This window comes from Merops nubicus, unplaced genomic scaffold, assembly GCF_000691845.1.
Source record: "Merops nubicus isolate BGI_N331 unplaced genomic scaffold, ASM69184v1 scaffold22724, whole genome shotgun sequence".
In the NCBI taxonomy this organism is placed as follows: Eukaryota; Metazoa; Chordata; class Aves; order Coraciiformes; family Meropidae; genus Merops; species Merops nubicus.
Window position 1 is genome coordinate 2,726 of NW_008602580.1, and position 20,156 is coordinate 22,881.

At 39.5% G+C, this 20,156-nt stretch overlaps 1 protein-coding gene across 1 annotated transcript in view; it reads left to right on the forward strand.

Annotated features, from left to right (window-relative positions):
- Positions 1–379: 379 nt before the first annotated feature.
- LOC103771129 (epidermal growth factor receptor kinase substrate 8-like) overlaps positions 380–20,156 on the forward strand; it is a gene marked incomplete at its 5' end in the record, with an annotated part of 22,326 nt that continues 2,549 nt past the window's right edge. Inside the window, 7 exon segments of the mRNA XM_008938417.1 lie at positions 380–513; positions 4,172–4,283; positions 5,212–5,355; positions 13,018–13,120; positions 13,123–13,254; positions 16,378–16,558; positions 16,993–17,122. Coding sequence (XP_008936665.1) covers positions 380–513; positions 4,172–4,283; positions 5,212–5,355; positions 13,018–13,120; positions 13,123–13,254; positions 16,378–16,558; positions 16,993–17,122 — 936 coding nt within the window.

Genomic DNA, 20,156 nt, shown 5'->3' on the forward strand with positions numbered 1-20,156 from the left:
TCGTCTAGAACAAAAGCTCAAAGTGGTTTCTCAGTGCAGTTTTTTTAAAAGCCACTCAGTCATTGTTTGTAAGTTTTGTTGCTGTAGTGATATCTGAGAGATGATGTGGACCTTGCCCTGCAGAACTGTTTTTCTAAAGAATATCCACTGCAATATTAATGCCGTGGGCTGACTCAGGATAGAAATCCTTTATTCTTATCCTTTTGATCTCCCTGTTTACGTATTTGAAATGCAGAAGTTATTAACTTTTCATAGCAGAACTGGGAGCACCTGAGGATGCTGACAGGGGACCCTAGGGGTGCTGGATTCAGAGAACTATGTGGTGCTGCTGATGACACTAATCCTCTTGGTGGCTTTGTTTCTTTATTCTGTCTTCCAGGCTCCCAGTGTTCCCGACTACCCTCCGGCTGATGGGTATGCATTCAGTAACACAGTTTACAAGAGAGGGCCTCTGCTGGACCAGGGGGCAGCTGTTGCTGCCTTTAAGCAGACTGTTAGCCGACATGTAGATAGGTAACACTGACTCAGCGGCGGCCGTGGTGCTGTGGATAACTGTCCCAACTCCTTCCTGCTGGGGTGGTGCTTTCTGTAAAAGCCTCTGGCTGTGTCCACAGCAGCTCGTTATTTCTATGAGGAGGTGATTCTGGTTAGCAGTGGGTGTTGTGTTCTTGCTTCTCTAAGTCATTAAGACTCTTACTATGTTTTCTATGAGCTACCCTCTCTATGTATGCTGTTAAATTGATGCTTCTGTCAAAAATCATATAGAGGAATTGCAACCCAACTGAGAACACAGAATCCTCCTGTTTGGGTTCAATTTTTATTTTTGCTTTGTTTCATGTTTTTAAATGTACTCTTTACTCTTTTTAGAACTACGAAGAATGACAAGTCTTCTCTGAGATTTACCTGTCCTTGTTTTGAATGATTGTTTGATTTGTTTAGCTGCTCACTTAGTGCTCCATAGTCTCCTGTGTTTTGTTTTCTGGGCTGGTACATAAATACCCACTTTCATAATAGTAGCTCCTAATTTCTTCCATTCTCTTTCAAATGTTACAGAAAGTGCTATGTTTGCATAGCAGACAGTGTCTTTTTGCACATCCTCTTTCATCCCCTTCGTTTTAGCCTAAATCCAAACAGCTTGACAAAATCAAGCACAGTGATGCTTGGAGTCTCTGCCTTGTCTGTGGGGAGAATTTACACTAGCAGAAGCTGTGGAAGTAAATAGCTACAGCAGTGTTGGCATTGCTCCCCCCATATGCAAACCATATTCCATATACACCATCTGAACAGTATATTGTCTTTTGTGCCATGGAAAATGTTCAAGTTGTTGAGATCAGGTTGCTGGTTAAAACAGCACTGATACAATCCTATGTGCTAAAAGATCCTGTTCTTAATCTGCTTGCAGACAAATTCCCATGTGGTGTGCAGACTGAATATTCGACTCTTTTCCTGAACTTCAGATTTATTCTTCATAATTGCAACAGAAGTAGTAGTCATCTCTTAATCATTTTCTAAAATATGGTTACTTTTTGAGTTCTTGTCTCAGAACCAGTCAACTTGACACAACCTTCCATTTGTTAATTGGTTCTTGAAACATATAAGTGCCTGACAGGAGCTCATGGCCCATGTTCTGAGGATGCTGCTGTTGATTGCAACAGAGTTAAACTGAAATGTAAGCATTTTTTAAAAATTCTCCCTGAGTTTTTTTTTTTCTGAAGGGGTTAGAGTAGTTAGGTGCAGACAAAGTAGGAAGACACAGTGAAATAAGTTTGGAAAGGTCATCTAAAAGTAAAAATACCTCCAGATGTACACTAGTTATATCCCTGAGCCAGCTAGAAATAAGTTCAAATTATATAAATTTTGAGTGGGTGGCAGAAAAAATTTTGGTTACTTACACATCTTTCAACCCCAGACAGTTATTCTGCAGGCTGGGGTTCATCCCGTGTATTTCACTCTCTCCTTAAACACTTAGTGATTTGTTTTTCTTTCAAAATAATCTTTCAATCTAAATATGACTCTTTCCTCTGCTCTTCAATTCAAGTGAGACAGTTCTCCACAGCCATGCAATAGCTAGGCAACTGTTAGATTGCTCAGGCACACCTGGGACCCACGGTGACACAGCACCAACATCAGCAACCATCTGCATTCAAAGCCCTGTGCTGTGATGTTTTGTGCCACATTCCAAACCATTGATTGCTTCATGTTTTCATTATCTGTTTGGGTTTTTGTTTATTGTGGGTATTTTTGTTTGTGTTTTGTTTTGGTTTTTTTGTTTTTTTAACTTTACTACCTGGTATGGATTTAAGTTGTTGGGTGGGATTTGCAATAAGTGAATAATGTTGCTGTTTCTTTTGGACTTGTTTTGAGGGGACTGGGGATGCATCTCAACTTGAAGAGGTACAACATCAAAAAAATTGGTAGCTTCTTACTCAAAGGCATTCCTCATGAAACAGAAAAACACAGATTTAAACAGTGGTATGCCTTGTTCTACAGTCATAGAATCATTTCAGTTGGAAGAGACCAGCAAGATCATAAAGTCCAACCACTAACCCAGCACTTCCAGATCACCACTAAACCATGTTGGTGACTCCACCAATTCCCATGCAGCCTGTTCCAGTGCGTTACAACCCTTTCTGTGAAGAAATTTTTCCTAATTTTCAAACCTAACATCTCCTGGTGCAACTCAAGGAAGTTTCCTCTTGTTCTATTGCTTGTTACTTGGTAGAAGAGACTGGCACCCAGCTCGATACTACCTCCTTTCACGTCACTGTGGAGAGTGATGAGGTCTTCCCTGATCCTACTTTTCTCTAGGCCCAGTTCCTTCAGCCACTGCTCATAAGACTTGTGCTCTAGGCCCTTCACCGACTTTGTTGCCCTTCTCTGGACACACACCAGCACCCCAATGTTCTTCTTGTAGTGAGGGGCCCAAAACTGAACATAATATTCAAGACGCGGCCTCACCAGTGCCAAGTACATGGGGATGATCACTTTTCTAGTCCTGCTGGCCATGCTCTTTCTGATCAAGCCAGGATGCTGTTGGCCTTCTTGGACAGCTGGGCACATGGCTGGCTCATATTCAGCCAATTGTCAACCAACACCCCCAGGTCCTTTTCTACTGGGCAGCTTTACAGCAACTCTTCCCCAAGCTTGTAGCCTTGCATGGGGTTGTTGTGGCCCAAGCGCAGAACCTGGCACTTGGCCTTGTTGAGCCTCATACCACTGGCCTCCAGCCATCAGTCCTGCCCATCCAGTACCTCTGTAGAGCCTCCCTACCTTCAAGCAGATCAACACACTTGCCTAACTTGGTGTCATCTGCAAGCTTACTGAGGGTGCTCTCTATCTCCACATCCAGATCATTGATAAAGATGTTAAGGAGAGCAGGCCCCAGTACTGAGCCCTGGGGAGTACCACTTGTGACTGGCCCACCAAGTGGATTTAGCTCCCATTTACCATAACTCTTTGGGCCCGGCCATCCAGCCAGTTTTTTATCCAGCAAAGCTTACCCCTATCCAAGCCATAAGCAGCCAGTTTCTCCAGCAGAATACTGAGGGAAGCAGTGCCAAAAGATTTACTAAAGTCTATGAATGGACCCTGTTTGTAACTGCCAAGAAGTTATTTTTCATTTTTAATTGATACCATCAAGTCTGACAATATCAAGTTAGTGTATCTTATCATCAATTAAGAAAACCATTCTACAGTAGATGAACGTTTTTTAGAGTTTAATTCCATTAGTGCTGATGGCAAAAATTTGTCTAATATGTATTTTAAACAATTTATGATGAACACTAGAAACACAGCTTCATACAAAACACAAGATATAAATGATATACTAAGTACAGTCATTTGTTTAGATGGTAAATGGTTGTTTAACCTACTGTAGGAAAACAGACCCAATACAGGGTGCATGTTTATTTTAAAACAATGGGGCCTGCTAATCTAAGTTGTTATCATACATCTTGCAAGCAGTGAACTGATAGAGTTTACTAGTTCTTGAGCTCAGTTGCATCTTTGGTTTTCTTTTTTTTGTTATGAATAGATGGTTCTACAACAACATCATGGTATGGTAGGCTGGGTATTTTTGTTTAAATGCTTTGCAGATTATTGGAAGAGGGCATTTTATCTTTTTATTTGCTTGAATGTCTCACTGAACCATAGTCTGATCTTTACTTTGCAGAAACTACGAAGCACACAGTAAAGCACAGACCAAGAAATATGCCAAATGCAAGTATGAATTCATGGCAAGAAACAACAGTGAGCTTTCTGTCGTGAAAGAAGAGATTGTAGAGGTAATTTTTTTTCTTTTTCGAAGAGAAACCATGAATTTCTGGTACTACTTAGAGCTGAGGGTACCTTTTCTGTGGACACTGTGGCTGTCCTTAATGGTTACTTCAATGTGTTTGATTTACCTCTCTTAATATAGAAAGTTCAATTAAATTTGTTTTGCATCATAAACAAGTTAAATGGAGGTTCTCCATTGACTTATGAATTCATTCCATACAGACCCATACTAGAAATATATTTCTGTGTTTCTTCCATCTTCTCTGGTGTTTTTAAAACCTTCCTTTAGTGGTATTTAAGTACTGGGCTCTGGTAAACACTGTCTGTGTACACACAGGGCATAGCATAGTGAAACACTGTCCTGCCCTGGAAGAGCTGGTACCCTGAAAGCTAGACACATTGGGAAGGGAGGGAGCAACAAAGAGAGAAGATGTTGTGTATGAGATTGCACAGCAGGCAGGTGGATTTCCGACTTCTTCTGGCCAGCATGCTCCTGTTCCCTGTTTACTCAGAAGTGCTCTCTCTCCAAATTTGTGCTCTCTTAAAATGATGCACTTTTCCTTGGGTTATTAGTAGTTATTTACTGCTTTTGTCAACAGCATGAAGACTGTAGAGATGACAGCCTCTCTGCACAAGTACTTGATTTTCATATGCTGTCTTGTCCAGCACGTCTGTGTTGACAGAAGTTCATTACACACTTTTCTTCCTTATCCTTTCTTGAGAGACACGTTTTGAAAAGTGCATTATGACCATGTAGAATTAATGATGGTGATAATGAAGGAAGCCTACAGGGGTTTCTAAAGGATGCTCATGTAAGATCTGTTGGCAATTGCAGAACCTGGTAGAGCTGTAGTTTTATTTTGAAATTATGCAGTCTGAGTACTGCCCTGAGGAAAGTCAGAAGAAATAGTTAATTAATTTACCAAATTATTTCAGATTCTGGATGACAGAAAGCAGTGGTGGAAGGTTCAGAATAAAAGTGGCAGCACAGGCTTTGTGCCAAACAACATTTTGGACCCTCTGAGGAATCAAGAAGGTGGTCCAGGGTGGTCAGAGCCTGCATATACCCGCGCCATCCAGGTACCACCTGCTCCCTGGGAGCAAAACTTTCTTTTGAAGTGTGCACGTGTGTGTGTGTGAAGGAGGAGGAGGTTCACAGCCAGGCTAAAATACCTGCATGTTCCACCAATATGTCAAGAATTTTGTATTTCTTGTAAAAGCTGAGGCTGATTTCTGTATTGCATAGAGCCTAAAGTGAGGATAAAGTTGAAAGATACAGCAAAATGTTTTCCCTTGGAGGTTGGTTTTTTTTTGCTTAATTGCTTAATTGCTTAGAGGTGGTAGGGTTGATCCTAATGGATGTGTATGTATTTAATTGCAATTATCCTTTGTGGATTGATAGCTCTTGATGCCAAAGAAGGAGTTTGAATTATTTAAGGTAGGGTCATCTATGTTTCTCCTAGGAGAGTGAATGCTAGCTTTCCTTTTTATTTTATATCTTTGTGTGCCTCTATCTTAGTCTTGAATTTCTTTAAATATTGTCATTTTGTAGTCATAAAAAGCAGACATTTTTCCTTTTGAATTCACAAGGAAGGTATTATTAAATTACTATGCCTGTGCATCAATAGCACTGTAGTCTGCTGACCTAATTTTGGTTTTCTTTCTTTCATGATGTGGTGTGAAATTTAGATTGCTGTTGTTGTTTCTTTTATATGTTGAAGAGAAATAGAAGGTAAAATATTAACAAAAGAAAAACAAAATTGAATATTACATCAGTGCAGTTGCCCACCTGAGTAAAGGTACAACTTTATCCTCTGTAATGTGTATTTTTAGACAACATTTAAGTGGAATAGAGGCTCATAAAATAAGAGGTTGTATTTTCTAAGACACATTTCTTCTCTTTTATTGCTAACGATTTTGAAAGGTTAGGCAAACAATTTTGGATTAAGCAGAAATTCTAAGCCTGACTGAATTGGACTTCTTCAGTCCAAATTCAAACCAAACTTCTGTTGAAACCTGAAGTTAAATGTAATTTTATTTAATCTAGTATTCATTTTTTGTGCCTAAACACTGCGGCTGCTGATTGAAAATGAGAAATGCCATAATATTGACTGTCTCTGCTGCAAGCTTATCTAAAAGTGCCAGCTGAAGTTGTTACTGTGCTATGTGTATGCAGCTATTGTGAAAGCTGCAGCTTTTGTAGTATTTCCAGTTCTGCCATGGATATGGAAAACCTCTTGAGAAGCAGGTCCTTGGCTCTTTCTGGCACAATAATGTGGTAGACCTGTCTTGAGCTTGATGGGCTTGAATCAGACCTTTTCTGAGTTTTTGCTATCCCTAACTGTTTGCCTATAATGTACAAGCTCATTCTAAATTAATTATAGTTTTTGCCTGTCAGTGAAATGAAGCATGCATCTAGAGTGCTTTTCAAATTCTGATTTAAAGATCTGATGTTTTGTTTTCTTCAGGTGCATGTCGTTTTGTGTGTTTTGAATTTTGCCATGAAATCCTGAGCAGACTGAATACGGTTTTGAGTAGAGATTCTTACACTGTTCTTTGTAATGCAGTGCAGGTTTTGTAGTTTTCTATTTGAAATAATGAGATGACATGGGAAATAATAAAATAATTTTCACAAAGCATTCTCCATGGACCTATGAAAATTAGGGTCAGAGAACAACATTTAAGATAATTTTGTTTCTTTCCCTCTAGCATGTTGTTCCCTACAGTCCACGGTCTGTTAGCTTTATCATATTCAAATATGAGCTTGAAATACTGTGAAATTATTTAGGAATATAATGAATCACACAGGATAAAAGGGAGTCTTTACCCACATGTGTCAGTAGTCTTGTTCTCAACTTCATGGTGATGATTATAGTTTTAGCACTTGTGAGCGTACTTATTTGTCTCTTTCCCTGTGATAGATACATGGTTCATTTGGGATTTGTTTGCATAACCTTATTTATTTTCATAACAGTGCTATGAGAGACAGCTACTATTTCAGAGAGAAATGAGGCATTGAAGGGATGACTGCCTTGCCCAAGGTCAAGCAGGACAACTTGTGGGTAGAGCAGGAAATTGAAGCAGTTTCTACGGTGCCTTTGCCAGACCCTGAGCACGAGCAGGCTCAGTGCCTGCTGCTGTGCAGCTTTCGCTGGTCTCCTAAGTTGTCTTTGGCTTTTGAAAAACTGCTTGCAAAGTAGCCTTTCTGCTGTGGTGAGCCACAGCTAAATGTTGTGTACAAGGTCAATGTATTTCTTTACAGACTAATGGCCTTCAAGACACAGCTAGCATAGGGATAGTTCCAGATTACTAAAAAGGATTATTTTTTCATTCAGTTATTCTGTAGACAGACACCCTTTCTCTGAGATGGATGCATCATTATTACCATTATTCTCAGAGCTGCAAAGTTTATTTTACTCTCATTCTGTTCCCTGACTTAGTGACCTCTGAGTCCACACTCTAGATTAGATCCTGATTATTTTCCTTCAGTCCCTTTAATGATCCAGGTTCCAGGTAGCTACTTGAAAGCACTGAATTGCCTAAGAGGATACTTGCAGGAATAGTTGCAAGCGATACCCTAATTATTTCATCATCTTTGTGAGTCCAAGGCTGCAACATTGTCTTTCTTCTGTTCAGTTGAATTCATTCCAGATTTACTGCATTTTAGCTTGTTTGGTGCTTTCATACATTTAGGAGATAGTTTTGCTGATTGTTTATGTTTTCCAATAATATTAATTATTATTTATCGGAGTTTCCTGTGGTGTCAGTCATTTAATCTGCCTTTTTATTGTGAACCAGCAGTGGTACTTCACCAGCCCATTGTGCCTGAACATAAACAGTTTCCAAAGCATTCTGATTTCTTCTTTTGTACAAGTATTGCTGGTGAACCTGAAAATAATTAATCTTTCTATTTCCTATTTACTCTACAGTTTATTAACTTTTTTTAATGCTCTTGAAAAAGAAATTTGGGGAACATAATTGGAATAGAGATACATCTCTTAGCAGGCTTCTTAATTAATCTCATGACAATCTTTGTGAGGTGAGAGTTATATTATCAGTGATGTGTATGAAAGCCACATGCAGTCTTATAGTCAAAACCATGACTGTCCACAGAAGTGTGACATTATCTGTAAGAGACATGTTTATGGTATGTTCACACCATGACAAAAGCCTCCCCCTCACTTGGGACAAGTGTCCTTTGCATTTCTTGGCGATCTACCATCAAAACCTTTTTTCCAAGTCTCTTTGTTTAGCAGCTCACTTACAGTATCTCTGTGGGAAGTTGTTTCCCCTAAAGTACAGCACTTGTGCTCCAAGGTAGTGTCAGATTCAGATTCCTCTTTTGTCAACTTGTATCTTTCCTGCAGATCACAAAGTGTTTGATAATGAAGAGATGCAGTTGTCAGGTGTTCATTTTGCAGTGACCAAAGAGATGTCATAAATTTTGGCCAATAGCCAGTATCTCTTCTACCTCATTTCATATCAAATGCTCTTCAAAGTTGCCATCAGACCAAATCATTATGATGGCTTTAAAAAAAAATAAAGGTTTTTCTTGTCCAATTAAACATTGATCCTATCCCAAATTATGGGGTTCCACTCCTTCTTCAGAAATGTATTGAATAATTGTAAAAGGGATTTGAATAATGATAGGAATTAAGACCTCAGTTTGCCCATATATTTTTTTTTTTAAGTGGGGATTCGTCCTAGCTGGTACCTGTTTGAATAAGTAAATTCTACCTAAATTTCTCCTTCTTCCATCCTAATGTACTTCTTGCTTTCCAGTAAGATTCTAGCAAGGCAGTTTCATAAAACAACATAAAATCTTTGCACCTCACAAAGACCTAGTCAGGTGTCTTTTAGTGGGGATTTTAATAAGGAGCTCTTTGACTCTGCATAATAGCTGAGAGCACCAAAGGGAATTTGGCAAAAGACCTCACTTGAAATTTGCTCTTCCAGTCTTGGGTGCCTCATTGTCCCTTTGACAATGTGAAGACAAGTAGCTGGTTCTCTCCTCTCTTTTAAAATGAGTCTGAAGAAAACATCCAAACCACAATGCTGTTGACAGAACTGAGGCTGAATGCTCTGCAGCCCTCTTGGTGAGCTGTCACTGTGCACTTAAATGTTCAGAAAGAGAGTAAATGGGAAGCTCTGTGTCTATCAGCTTAAGGAGAACATTTCCCAGCACTGATGCTAGTTATTTTATCCAGGGCCTCTTTAATGCTGTTTGTCTTTGCCATAGTTTGAATACACATATTCCCTTTTTTTGATGCCAAAATGCATTTGAAAATAGGTTGTTCCCATTTTTTTTTTACAATGATCAAGAATTAGGGTTAATATCATTAGCACTTTTACTCAAACTTATTATTTTGCTTACTTTAGAAATAGATCAAATCATACTGAATCTTGATTTTTGCAAGACGTATCCTGTAGCGTGCTGATAAAGAGTTTGGGGATCTCTTTTTTTTTTTCCTGTAGAAACAAAGATATTTTTTGGGAAAAAAAAAATATGGAAAAATAAAAAATTCTACTCCCAGCCAGATTTTCTGATATATCCAGATTCTTAACGAGTGTGTATCATCACTGTTCCAAATAATTTAAGGGATTCATTCCAATTTACATAAGCTGAGAATCACAAATTTATTCTTAACATAAAAAAATATGAGGAAGAAGGAAAAACAAAGCACAAAACTGCTTGTAGTTCTTATGGGTGTCAGCAAATTAGTGAATTCATGCCTGTCAGCAGTGGCCTTTACCTCATTTTCTAAGCTATCCAACATTTCTTAAGCTAAAATAAAGAAGTTAATTTTTAAATACATGCTGTGCCTTAATTCTAATTGTTCTACAGCTGCAAGTGTTCTCTGCATTCACATTATGATCTTAGATCCATTGTTGTTTTTTTTTTATTTGGGTTTTGGTTTTTATTAAACCTCTTTCTAAATTTCTGTCTGGGTAGGTGCTTAGGAAAGAGCTCATTGCTTATATGGCGTCACATATGTATGTTTTATAGTCAATACTTCATTATTCAAAAGAAGAAAATGAGAATGACTATGTGAGTTGCTTAATGAGTAAGAAGAGGTAATTATTAGCACTGATGTTTCTTTTCTTTAAATTGCTAATGTGTATGAAATTTCAGGAGTGATGTCTAAGGCAGTTGCTTCTTAACTTTCTAAACAATGCTATTTGATGTGATTTACTCCATTTTCCTCACAGCAATTGCTGGGAGAGCTTTCAGAGGTAATAAAATCACTCTTCTGATATTGAACTTCAAAAATTACTCTTTTGGACTATATAGTCACCAGATTCTGTAGTGCATGCTCGTTTTGTTTGTAGCAATGAGTGGTGATGAGTGTGTGGATGTCCTCAAAACATCTGGAGTTAAAAGTGCTAAAAAAGGAAATGTTAAATGCTATTTGAATGTATAATTGGCTTTTGGGCACTGTTCAACAAAATGTGGAGTGTATTTCAATGTGGCTTCATCTGAAAATTTAGAACATGAGTGATGTTTCCAGTTTAATTTGTATTTTCACTCCAGCAAGTTGATTTGATGAGGCTTGTGATTACAGTACAAGATGTTTTTGAAACTACATCAGTAGCATCCATTGAGAGCTATGTGTAGTGTTTAGCTATCCCTTCTTCTGGATTGTGATGGTGGTGATGTGCAGTTGATGCCTTGGTTTGTAATGAATTCTCTCTACCATAAAAAAAGCCCTGCTTTTTCCTTGCATTTTGTTTAAGAAGGGGCATACATGAGGGTACGTTGTGGGGATAAAAGTCTAGCAATTAGAACCTGTCAACAAGATTAAAAATATAACTGAATATCATTAGAACATTTTAATATCTGTGAAATTTTGAAATTCATTAAGATTTTGGGTATACCATATAATAAATTATGGTACATTTAATATGTACCTAGTAGGGCACTCTCCACAAAAGGGCAAGTTTCTTAAATATACATTATTCTGCTTGTTCTCTTTCATATTATGCATTTCACTTTTCTTGGCATTTGACATTTAAAAAAGCATTTATTGTCTTAACATGGAAGTAGTAGAATACAAAAAAAGTCAATCATATGATTTTTTTCTAATCTCCCCACAATGCACTGCACAAGGTGGACACAAAATAGTTGAGATGAATGCCTGTGAACAATTAAATGCTGAGGAAAAAGAAAAAAAAAAAAAGGTTTTTAGGGATTGTATTGCAAGGCTCTATGTTTGCTTCAGTAGCTGACTACTACAATGTGAGTAAAATTTATCTAAGGGAAACGAAAACCTTTTTTTCCTACACTTAATTTTAGAAGCTGATGGGATAAATTTTCTGCAGGTGTAACTCAACATAGCTTAGCTGTAATGGTCCTAGTTTATATTCACTACAAAACACCTTGTCCATCCTTTAGACTTACTGAGTTTGGGACTCCTGTATAAGTGCAGTTCCTGACATTTAATGAAAATTTGATTGTTGTCAGGGCACTGTTCTGCTGCTCAGATTCTACCATATGGCTCCTACAAATATTTCCCCACTTGGTCTGACATAAACCTTCTGCCTCCAAGGAATTAAGGAAAGTTATTTCAGGAAGGAGCAATGAATCTGAGGAATGTACTCATCTATTTTCATACCAAAGTAAGCAGACATCTCATAACTAAGAAATGAGGCATCCCTATTGAGCAAACAAACTTTAACATTAAACTTTCAAGCTGTTAGTCGAGGACAGCAGAGGGAGCACTGATGAAACGTGAAGTTTGAACTGTTGGAAAGAAAAGGGTAGCATAGGTGGCTTATGAGTTTGTGTTTGTCTGTCATTGGGATTGCTTTGGGAAAACACATGGATCTTCCATTAACTTGTGCCATTCTAAGGGCAAAGGAGAAAATAAATTATTCTCCTAGATAATCTTGAGACACTTGCTGCTAGGTAGTTATTAGCAGCAAGATAATTTGCATGTTGTTAGAACATTATGTGAAGTGAGGGAAAAGAAGCAATATCCCTATTCCAAGAATTGAAGAGTTTGGGGGTTGGGGTTTTTTAATTGGATTCTTGTAATTAGGTGACATGTAGTGACCACACAAATAGCTGAAAAGACACAACCAGAATGGATGGCAGGAGCAGGAACCTCTTAAATGGTGTCTGCAGTTCAAGAAACAGCATGTTATCCTAACCTCAGTGACATTTGTGAGTTAAGCCATTACTCAGGCTGAGTTGTGGCTGGGTACGTTCTTTTTTCACTATTTTTTACATAACATAGGGTGGGTGGTGACACAGGAAGAGGTTGCTCAGGGAAGTTGTATATGCTCCATCACTGAATGTGCTTGAGACGGGTTGAACGGGGCTTTGAGCTACTGGTCTGGTGGGAGGCATCCCTGCCCAAACCATTCTAGGATATAACATCTCTAAAATATTGCTTTACACTGCTAATGGCCAATAATTCAAAAATTTTGGAAGCTATCAGAAAGTGCCAGGTAATAGAAGTTGGGAATTAAAATCAGTTTCATTAATGGAACTTACCTGTTTGAAAGAAGCATGTTTCAGATTATGCCATTACTGTGAATTTTGTGTCCAACAGAGAAAGCTACTGATGCCAAATCAAGTTTTGGCAAATTTGGGAGCTCTGTCTGGCAAGTGAGATGTCTTTGTGTAATAAAGGCAATAAGTCGTTGCAAAGCATCCCAGCATTTTCTGCAGAAACCTGAGCTTGTCCCATGTCTTCTCCAAGTTTCCTTGCCAAACTGAATCTCTCTGCATCCTTTCAGAAACAAAGGACAGACTACATTGCAAAACAGCCCGATCCGGTTCCTGCTACCCCTTCACCGCCTCCGACGCCCGCTCCGGTTCCTGCCGCCGTGCAAAAAAAACCAGTGCCCCAGCCCCTATCCCGGTGCCCGTGCCCAAAGCCCCGCCCGCCGTCAGCCGCCAGAGCAGCACCTCTAGCGACAGCGCTGGCAGCGTCGCACGAGACACCCAGAGGCAGAAGCAAGTTCCTGTGGATCGTAAGTTGGCCTAAGAAGCAAGGAAGAAAAGTTTCCTCCATTCCTTTGTGTTGTGCTTAATCCTTAAATTCCTTGTATTTCAGATAAATGTTTCTGCAGTATTTAGGTTTAACCCTACGTTTAAATTACACATTTCCTACATATGTGTGTGCTGACCCTGGCTAATCATGATAGTAAGTAGGGACAAAAAACTTCTGCACTTGTCCCAGTCCCAAATCCTCTCTTTTAACGACTGTCTGGGACCTTCAGGCGGTGGTTTGCAACACTGTAAAAGCCCGTGCTGGTATTCTGGCTAGTGTACGTTTTGCACCTGAACTCATGGCACATGGCAATCTAAATTGCATTTAAAATCAGCTAGGCTCTTTTAATACTTCTGTCCATGGTCATCCATGTTTCCAGGGCATTTTCACCATTCTGAAACATGTATCCAAGGCCTGCAAGAACACTTACAGGTCTGGCTGGTGCATAGGAACCAGATTGTAACTGTGGTGTAGGAGACTTGTCTCACAATCAGAGCCACTTAACTTGGTCAATGCAACAAGCACTGGCAGGCCACTGAGCAGATGTTTGTGTCCTGGTCTTAGGCAGATGTGAGAACACACTCCATAACCCTTTAGCTGAAAAAAAAATGGTAACCTGCATCCAGCAGTGTGTGGCAGTCATGAAAATTTGTAATTAAGGCCAGCTTGTGAATATGAAGTCTAAATGATGCTGGGGCTCTTACTCTGTATCCACTGAAAAGCAAGCTTCATTAGGAGAATTTATTTAGTCACTAATTTCTGTTCTAAATACACTTGAAGCTATGTGATTTCTTGGCTTTAAAAATATGGAAACCTAGACTTTTCCTACAGGCAAGCATTTGCTATAGCTATTAAAGTAATGGCTGTTGAAATGATGAGGTTTTTGCAGTCCAGGAGCTGACAGCTTTTCCCATCCCTTGCCTTATCTGGAAAATCCCACTTCCACCTGAGGTAAAACTGGCACAGAGCTTAATCCTTTGTGCAGAAGGGATTCCCTCCCCTCTGTCCCCAGTGGGTGGGAAGCTGCCTGTGTGGATAACCACGCTGTCGGTGGAGCCTGCTTTGACGTTACCTGGTAGTTGATGAGCTATCACCTGAGCTCTGAACTTGGGAAGACTCTGGGAGCTTTTTAATATTTTCACATAACAAGACTTACTGTCTGGAAAGTATAGGACAGCCTGGCAGAAGGAACAGGCTTCACTGACATTTGTCAAAGAAAGAGTAGGGCCAGCTTCTACATTTGTCTTCTTTTGGGCAGTTTATGACTTAAAACAGAAACCTGAGAAGTTATAAAAGATGTGGAAAGTGGGTGAATTTCACACACATGCACAAAACTAATTGTTTTATTTCCATGTAAGGACTGTGCATGCTGTAGCATGTGTGTTGCCTTGAATCCACAATGGCCTTCTCTATCCATTACAGATGGAGCATGTGAAGACTATCTTGGTTTCAGGTACAGGGTATGAGGTTTGAGGGGCTGCTGTAGATTAAGTGGTTAAGACAAGACATCTCTTGCCCTCTTACTTGCCACTGGGACCCTGAGCCATGCACGATTGCTCCTGTGCCCTCCTGGGAGCTGTCACTCAAGCCTAGTTAAATGAGCCTTCAAGGTATCTCACAGTCCTCATGAAATAGCCGCCTCTAAAAAGGTAATGGGCAGCCCTGCCTGGACACCTGCTGCCCAACTACCCACCTGAACCCAGCAGAGAACATGCAACACAGGACCTCCTTCACACTGAGGGTATCCTATTTATGATAATGCATCTAAAACCAGTAAGAATCTGTTATCTAACAGCTAAATACTTATCTTTTGATATAGTCTTGGCCTAGATACAACTGTGTAAATAGAAGGAAGATAGTGATTTTCCTGCTATCTTCCTCTGGGAAAATAACTGATGCATGCTTCAATAACATTGCCTAAAGGCTTTACTTATATATCCCATCTCAAACCTTCACTTATCCCTGAGCACATGTCATTTGGCTTCTGATTCACACTCTGGGACAAAAAAAACCCCAACACAATAGAGCTTGAATGCTTCAAATATTTTACTAGAGATATTTTGTCCACTTTCAACCTGGGGCTGTTCTGTAAAAGAAAAAAAGAAAATGGCTAATCCCAGGATTTTTTGTTGTGGTGATGCCTGAAGAAAAAAATAAATCCTAAAAGTCAATGTAAAGCTTGTTTATTTTGTCCAACGGGCTAGAGATGTTGATTCTTGGAGAGGTTTTGGAAGAAGATAAAAGGAAAGTGGAGAAAAAAACATATTTGCTATCTTAGTTTTTTTCATATTGAAGTTGTGGTTTTTTTCTCTGTTGCTATCAGTGTAGTGGGAGAAAAGGAACTGCTTTTGCCATCCCAGTGCACCAGAAAAGGTGCCTTGGTTACTGTTTGTGTATCAAATGAGAAGGCTGAATAAAGGTGACTAAAAATACGACGGCAAGAAAATCTGTAGAATTTTTTATGTCACCTAAACTTGTGTGATAAAGTATTTTCATAGTAATTCCAGAGTTACCACATGGAGAGTTTACTTGTGCTAAATCAGTATATTCTCTGTACCCAAACCCACAGATTTACAACCTTTCAGATTCTACCTATTTTTGTGAAGTTATCCATAGACCTTTTTTTGTGTGCATTTCAAAGAATTTTGAGCGTCATTGTAATTGTTTTTCTTAAAAGGCATGAAAAGCATTTCTGTTTGTTGTCTAATGACCAGCAACAGAGCTCAACCCTTCAGACAGAGGGGTTCTGTAGGGTAGCGAATTTGTACAGTTTTATTTACAAAAGCCTTGGAGTGAATTTGAATTTCTTTAAACCCCTTCAAAAACGTGATTATTATAATAGCTTATTAGATGTAAGGTGGTGCCTGTCAGAAGCAGGGAAATTTTTTTGCCTACATTGATTTACACTAAAAAGTTGAGCTTTTGATGAAAAGATGTTTGTAGGAAGTGCCGCCTTTCTACATTGTAAGCAATCTTACATTCTTCCTCATAATTTTTTGTTCTCATTTTAAAAAAACATTGTAATTCTGTTTGAAGAAGCACAAAGCATGACAGTTGAATAAAGTAACCTTGGGAATGACTGCTGTGGGGCATCTGTCTCCAGGCAGGAAATCGCAGATGGAGGAGGTGCAGGATGAGCTCGTTCACCGCCTCACCATCGGCCGCAGTGCTGCCCAGAGGAAGTTCCACGTGCCACGACCAAACATCCCAGTGGTTAACATCACTTACGACTCTTCCCCTGAGGATGTGAAAGCATGGTTGCAGTCCAAAGGATTCAACCCTGTGTAAGTTTGAGGGCTAATAGGAGAAAACTTCTTGAAATTATTTTCCTGTCAGTAATGAGGATGTGGTCTGCCTGCTGTTTAAAATCAAGCAGGCTTCTGAAAATCACGTGTCACCTGCACCCTTGGAAAAAATAAATTGTTTTTACATATATATACATATGCATTTATGTATATATGTAATATATGTATCCATATACATCAATGTGGCTATAGGCCTATATAGATATTTTTTTAGAGGAAAAAAAAAAATTACATGTATTAGCTTCCACTAAAAGGCACTTGCTTTAACTGAATTAACTACAAGAGTCCTGTTGCATTAAATTTTGTCTTAACTTAGTAGCCCTATCTGAGACAATGCAGGATGAAACCAACCTACTTCTCTCCCTTGGCTAGTGCATTTTACTTATTTCTTGTTTGTTCCCTTGTTACCACAGGACTGTAAACAGCCTTGGTGTGCTGACGGGTGCTCAGCTTTTCTCTCTCAACAAAGAGGAACTGAGAACAGTTTGCCCAGAAGGATCTCGAGTCTACAGCCAAATTACGGTACAGAAATCTGCCTTGGAGGTATGTGTAACCCTTCGTATTAACCTCATGCCAGGTCACCACTTCTGAGCCTGTAGAAGTAAATAGCTCTTTCTAGATATAAGTGCACATATAGATATGTAAAAAGCAAACATTTACCAACACTACAGCTGCCAGTATAAGTCTCACAGTTACATCAGCTGTTTCTAGAACATAAAATCCAAGATGAGCTACTCTTGAAGTGTTAAGAGAGGGAGGCAGCTGTTTCAGTTCTCATGCTGATAAGCATTAGTTGTACCTGAGTTGTTTGGTATTCACCCCTTGAAACAGCATCTGTCAAAACACCAGGTGGGTTCTCTCCACACTTCTAAAGGGGTCCACGTAGCCTTAGATAAAGTGCATGGTAGTGCTCAAGTTTAAGACATTGTGTGCTATAATCTGGCTGCAAGAAGACAAAATGAGCCAAAATGGGCTTTGGGGGAAACAACAGAGTAAAATGTGCTTTTTTATGCTTCTTGCTGTGCCTCATACTTGGACAAACAGGTATTCCTGGTACTTTTATTGGCAATGAGTTAGTTTTGCTTTATCTTTGCAGAAGAGATTTGATTTATTCAGCATGAGAAGACGATAGGGTGAGCTCAAGCTGTTGAATCTCCAAGCCTTTCAGGTCCAAACACTGGCATTCCCATCTAAGTGAGGGAAGGCACCGTGTCAGCAGAATGACTGAGCTAAGGGTGAAAGTGTTGTACCTCTGTGTTTGTTGCTCTGTGGCAGTTTTAATTACAGGTAGTATTGTTCCTTAAACCCCTTAAAACCTTGTATACAGAGCTGTGCTAGGGAGAATACTTATCAATTTTAAACCATGAGAACTGCAGGTACATCGACTTCATTTCTCCACTTGTCACAGCAAGGCTTTTTTATAAAGGACTTGATACTGCCTAGAGTTGACACCCAAACAAGAAGCTATATTCTTCATATCCTGTTTGAAAGAGAAACTTGCTTGCTTAAATGACTTTAAGCTTTAACTACCCAGGAGTATTTTTAAAGACAAATTTATGATGATGCATATTTTACAATCTATGTGATCAGTGTGATTTAACTTTTATTCTTAGGAATATACATCACTACAGCCCAGAGCAATCCATCATTTCCTAGTGAAGATTCATGTGTATGCTTCAACTTGAATGTCAACAGTCTTATTTCAGTTTGATAAGGCTTCTGTGTACTGAGATGGAAGTGCCCGTGTGGTGGAAGTTGGTTTGAAAGGCAGAGATGCAGAAATCTGTCCTTTTTTCTTCCCTGTGCTGTTATTCTGCTTGACCCAGGTCTCTGTCTGCAGGAAACTGAGCAGTCAAAACTTGTCTAATAAACGCTCTATAAGTGTTAATACACCGGTAGGGATTGTTTAACAACATCTTTGGCTTTTGTTAGTGAAAAGGTGATTTAACTATTTATTTCTGCCTCAGATGTTTGAGGTTTAACTGATGAATTTCAGAATTATGCAATTCCCCATTGCTTAGCCTGCTGTTTGCCAAATTACCAAGGCAACTTAAAACATTAAGTTGCATCTTCTGTCCCTGTAATATTTCAAGTCACAGGGTTTAAGAGGAGGAGTGTCACAGCCTGTATTTGACCTAGTGAAAGTGAGCTTGCAAGTTCCAAACAGGGCTGTTCTTACTGCTCAAACTAAATGCTTCTAAGAACAGAAGCATTTCAGCACAGACATACTTGTACCAGTGTCAGGCCTATTTTACAATTGAATGCTTTTTATAAGCAGTTACTGGTTTATGGGTTTGACCACCATAATTGTCCTACCTGATTAATCAATCAGTGATACATTTTCATGAAGTTCTCTGGTATCCTTTATGGAGTACTTGTGGTCAAATATTGCAGTAAATGACCTGGGTGTTAAGTACAAATAACAATAATAGCCAGAGACGGAGCAAACCCACACACTCTCCAGCACTACAGAACTCATCTTTACTTGTTATTTCTACTTCTGCTCTTCTACAAGTGTTTCTAGACTTATACCATTCCTGCAAGGCAGTGAAAGGCCTGCCTCTCAGATTTGGGGCTGCATTCCCAAACAGCGACAACCACCTTCACCTTTATGCAGCTGCAATTTTCTTTTTAGTGTTCTTCTACCACAGGCAAAGGAATTCAATATTTTGTCATTGGAATTCCAATTGTTCTTGGAATTTAGTAATTTTACCCTTACAAGGAAAAAAATTAATAGATACTATTCTTTCAATTATTCTACCTTGTTTTCATGTTAACTGTATTCAGCCCTGTATTCACACCAGAGTTGAAAATATCCAAGGCAGCAAGACTCCTAATGGAGTTTTGTGGCCCCTGTATAAACATGACCAAGTGACAGACTGCAAGTGTGGGGAAGGTATTTGGAGTCTGACAGCTTTCTGGGCCTGGCCAAGTGAAAGCAGAAAGATAACTGTGAAAGACAGTGTGTCAAGACAGCAGAGAGCTGGCCATAGCCAGGGCCAAACTCCCTCTTTCTGCCAGAGGAGATGGTGGTGGCCAGCAGCAGTGTCTCAGGAAGAGGCAGGATGTACCACACTCGTTCTGCTCATCAGAGCATCCCTCTCAGGAGCTGTTTTCTGAGGCTGCTCCAGAGAGCAAGAGTTCCTCTCCTGTGCCAGGTACGGTGCATTACAGCAACTTGGCTGATCATATATATTTGCTTTTTCATTGTGAAGTGAAAGCATTTAATTTATTTTTCATTGAGTATTTCAAGCTCTAGTGTTGAAAACCTCCCCTATGAAGACAGACTGAGAGAGTTGGAGCTGTTCAGTCTGGAGAAGAGAAGGCTCCGAGGGGACCTTATTGTGGCCTTCCAGTATCTTAAGGGTACCTACAGGAAAGCTGGGGAGGGACTTCTTAGGATGTCGGGTAGTGACAGGACTAGGGGGAATGGAGCAAAAGTAGAAGGTAGATACAGATTAGACATGAGGAAGAAGTTCTTCACCATGAGGGTGGTGAGACACTGGAACAGGTTGCCCAGGGAGGTGGTGGAAGCCCCATCCCTGGAAGTTTTTAAGGCCAGGCTGGATGGAGCTCT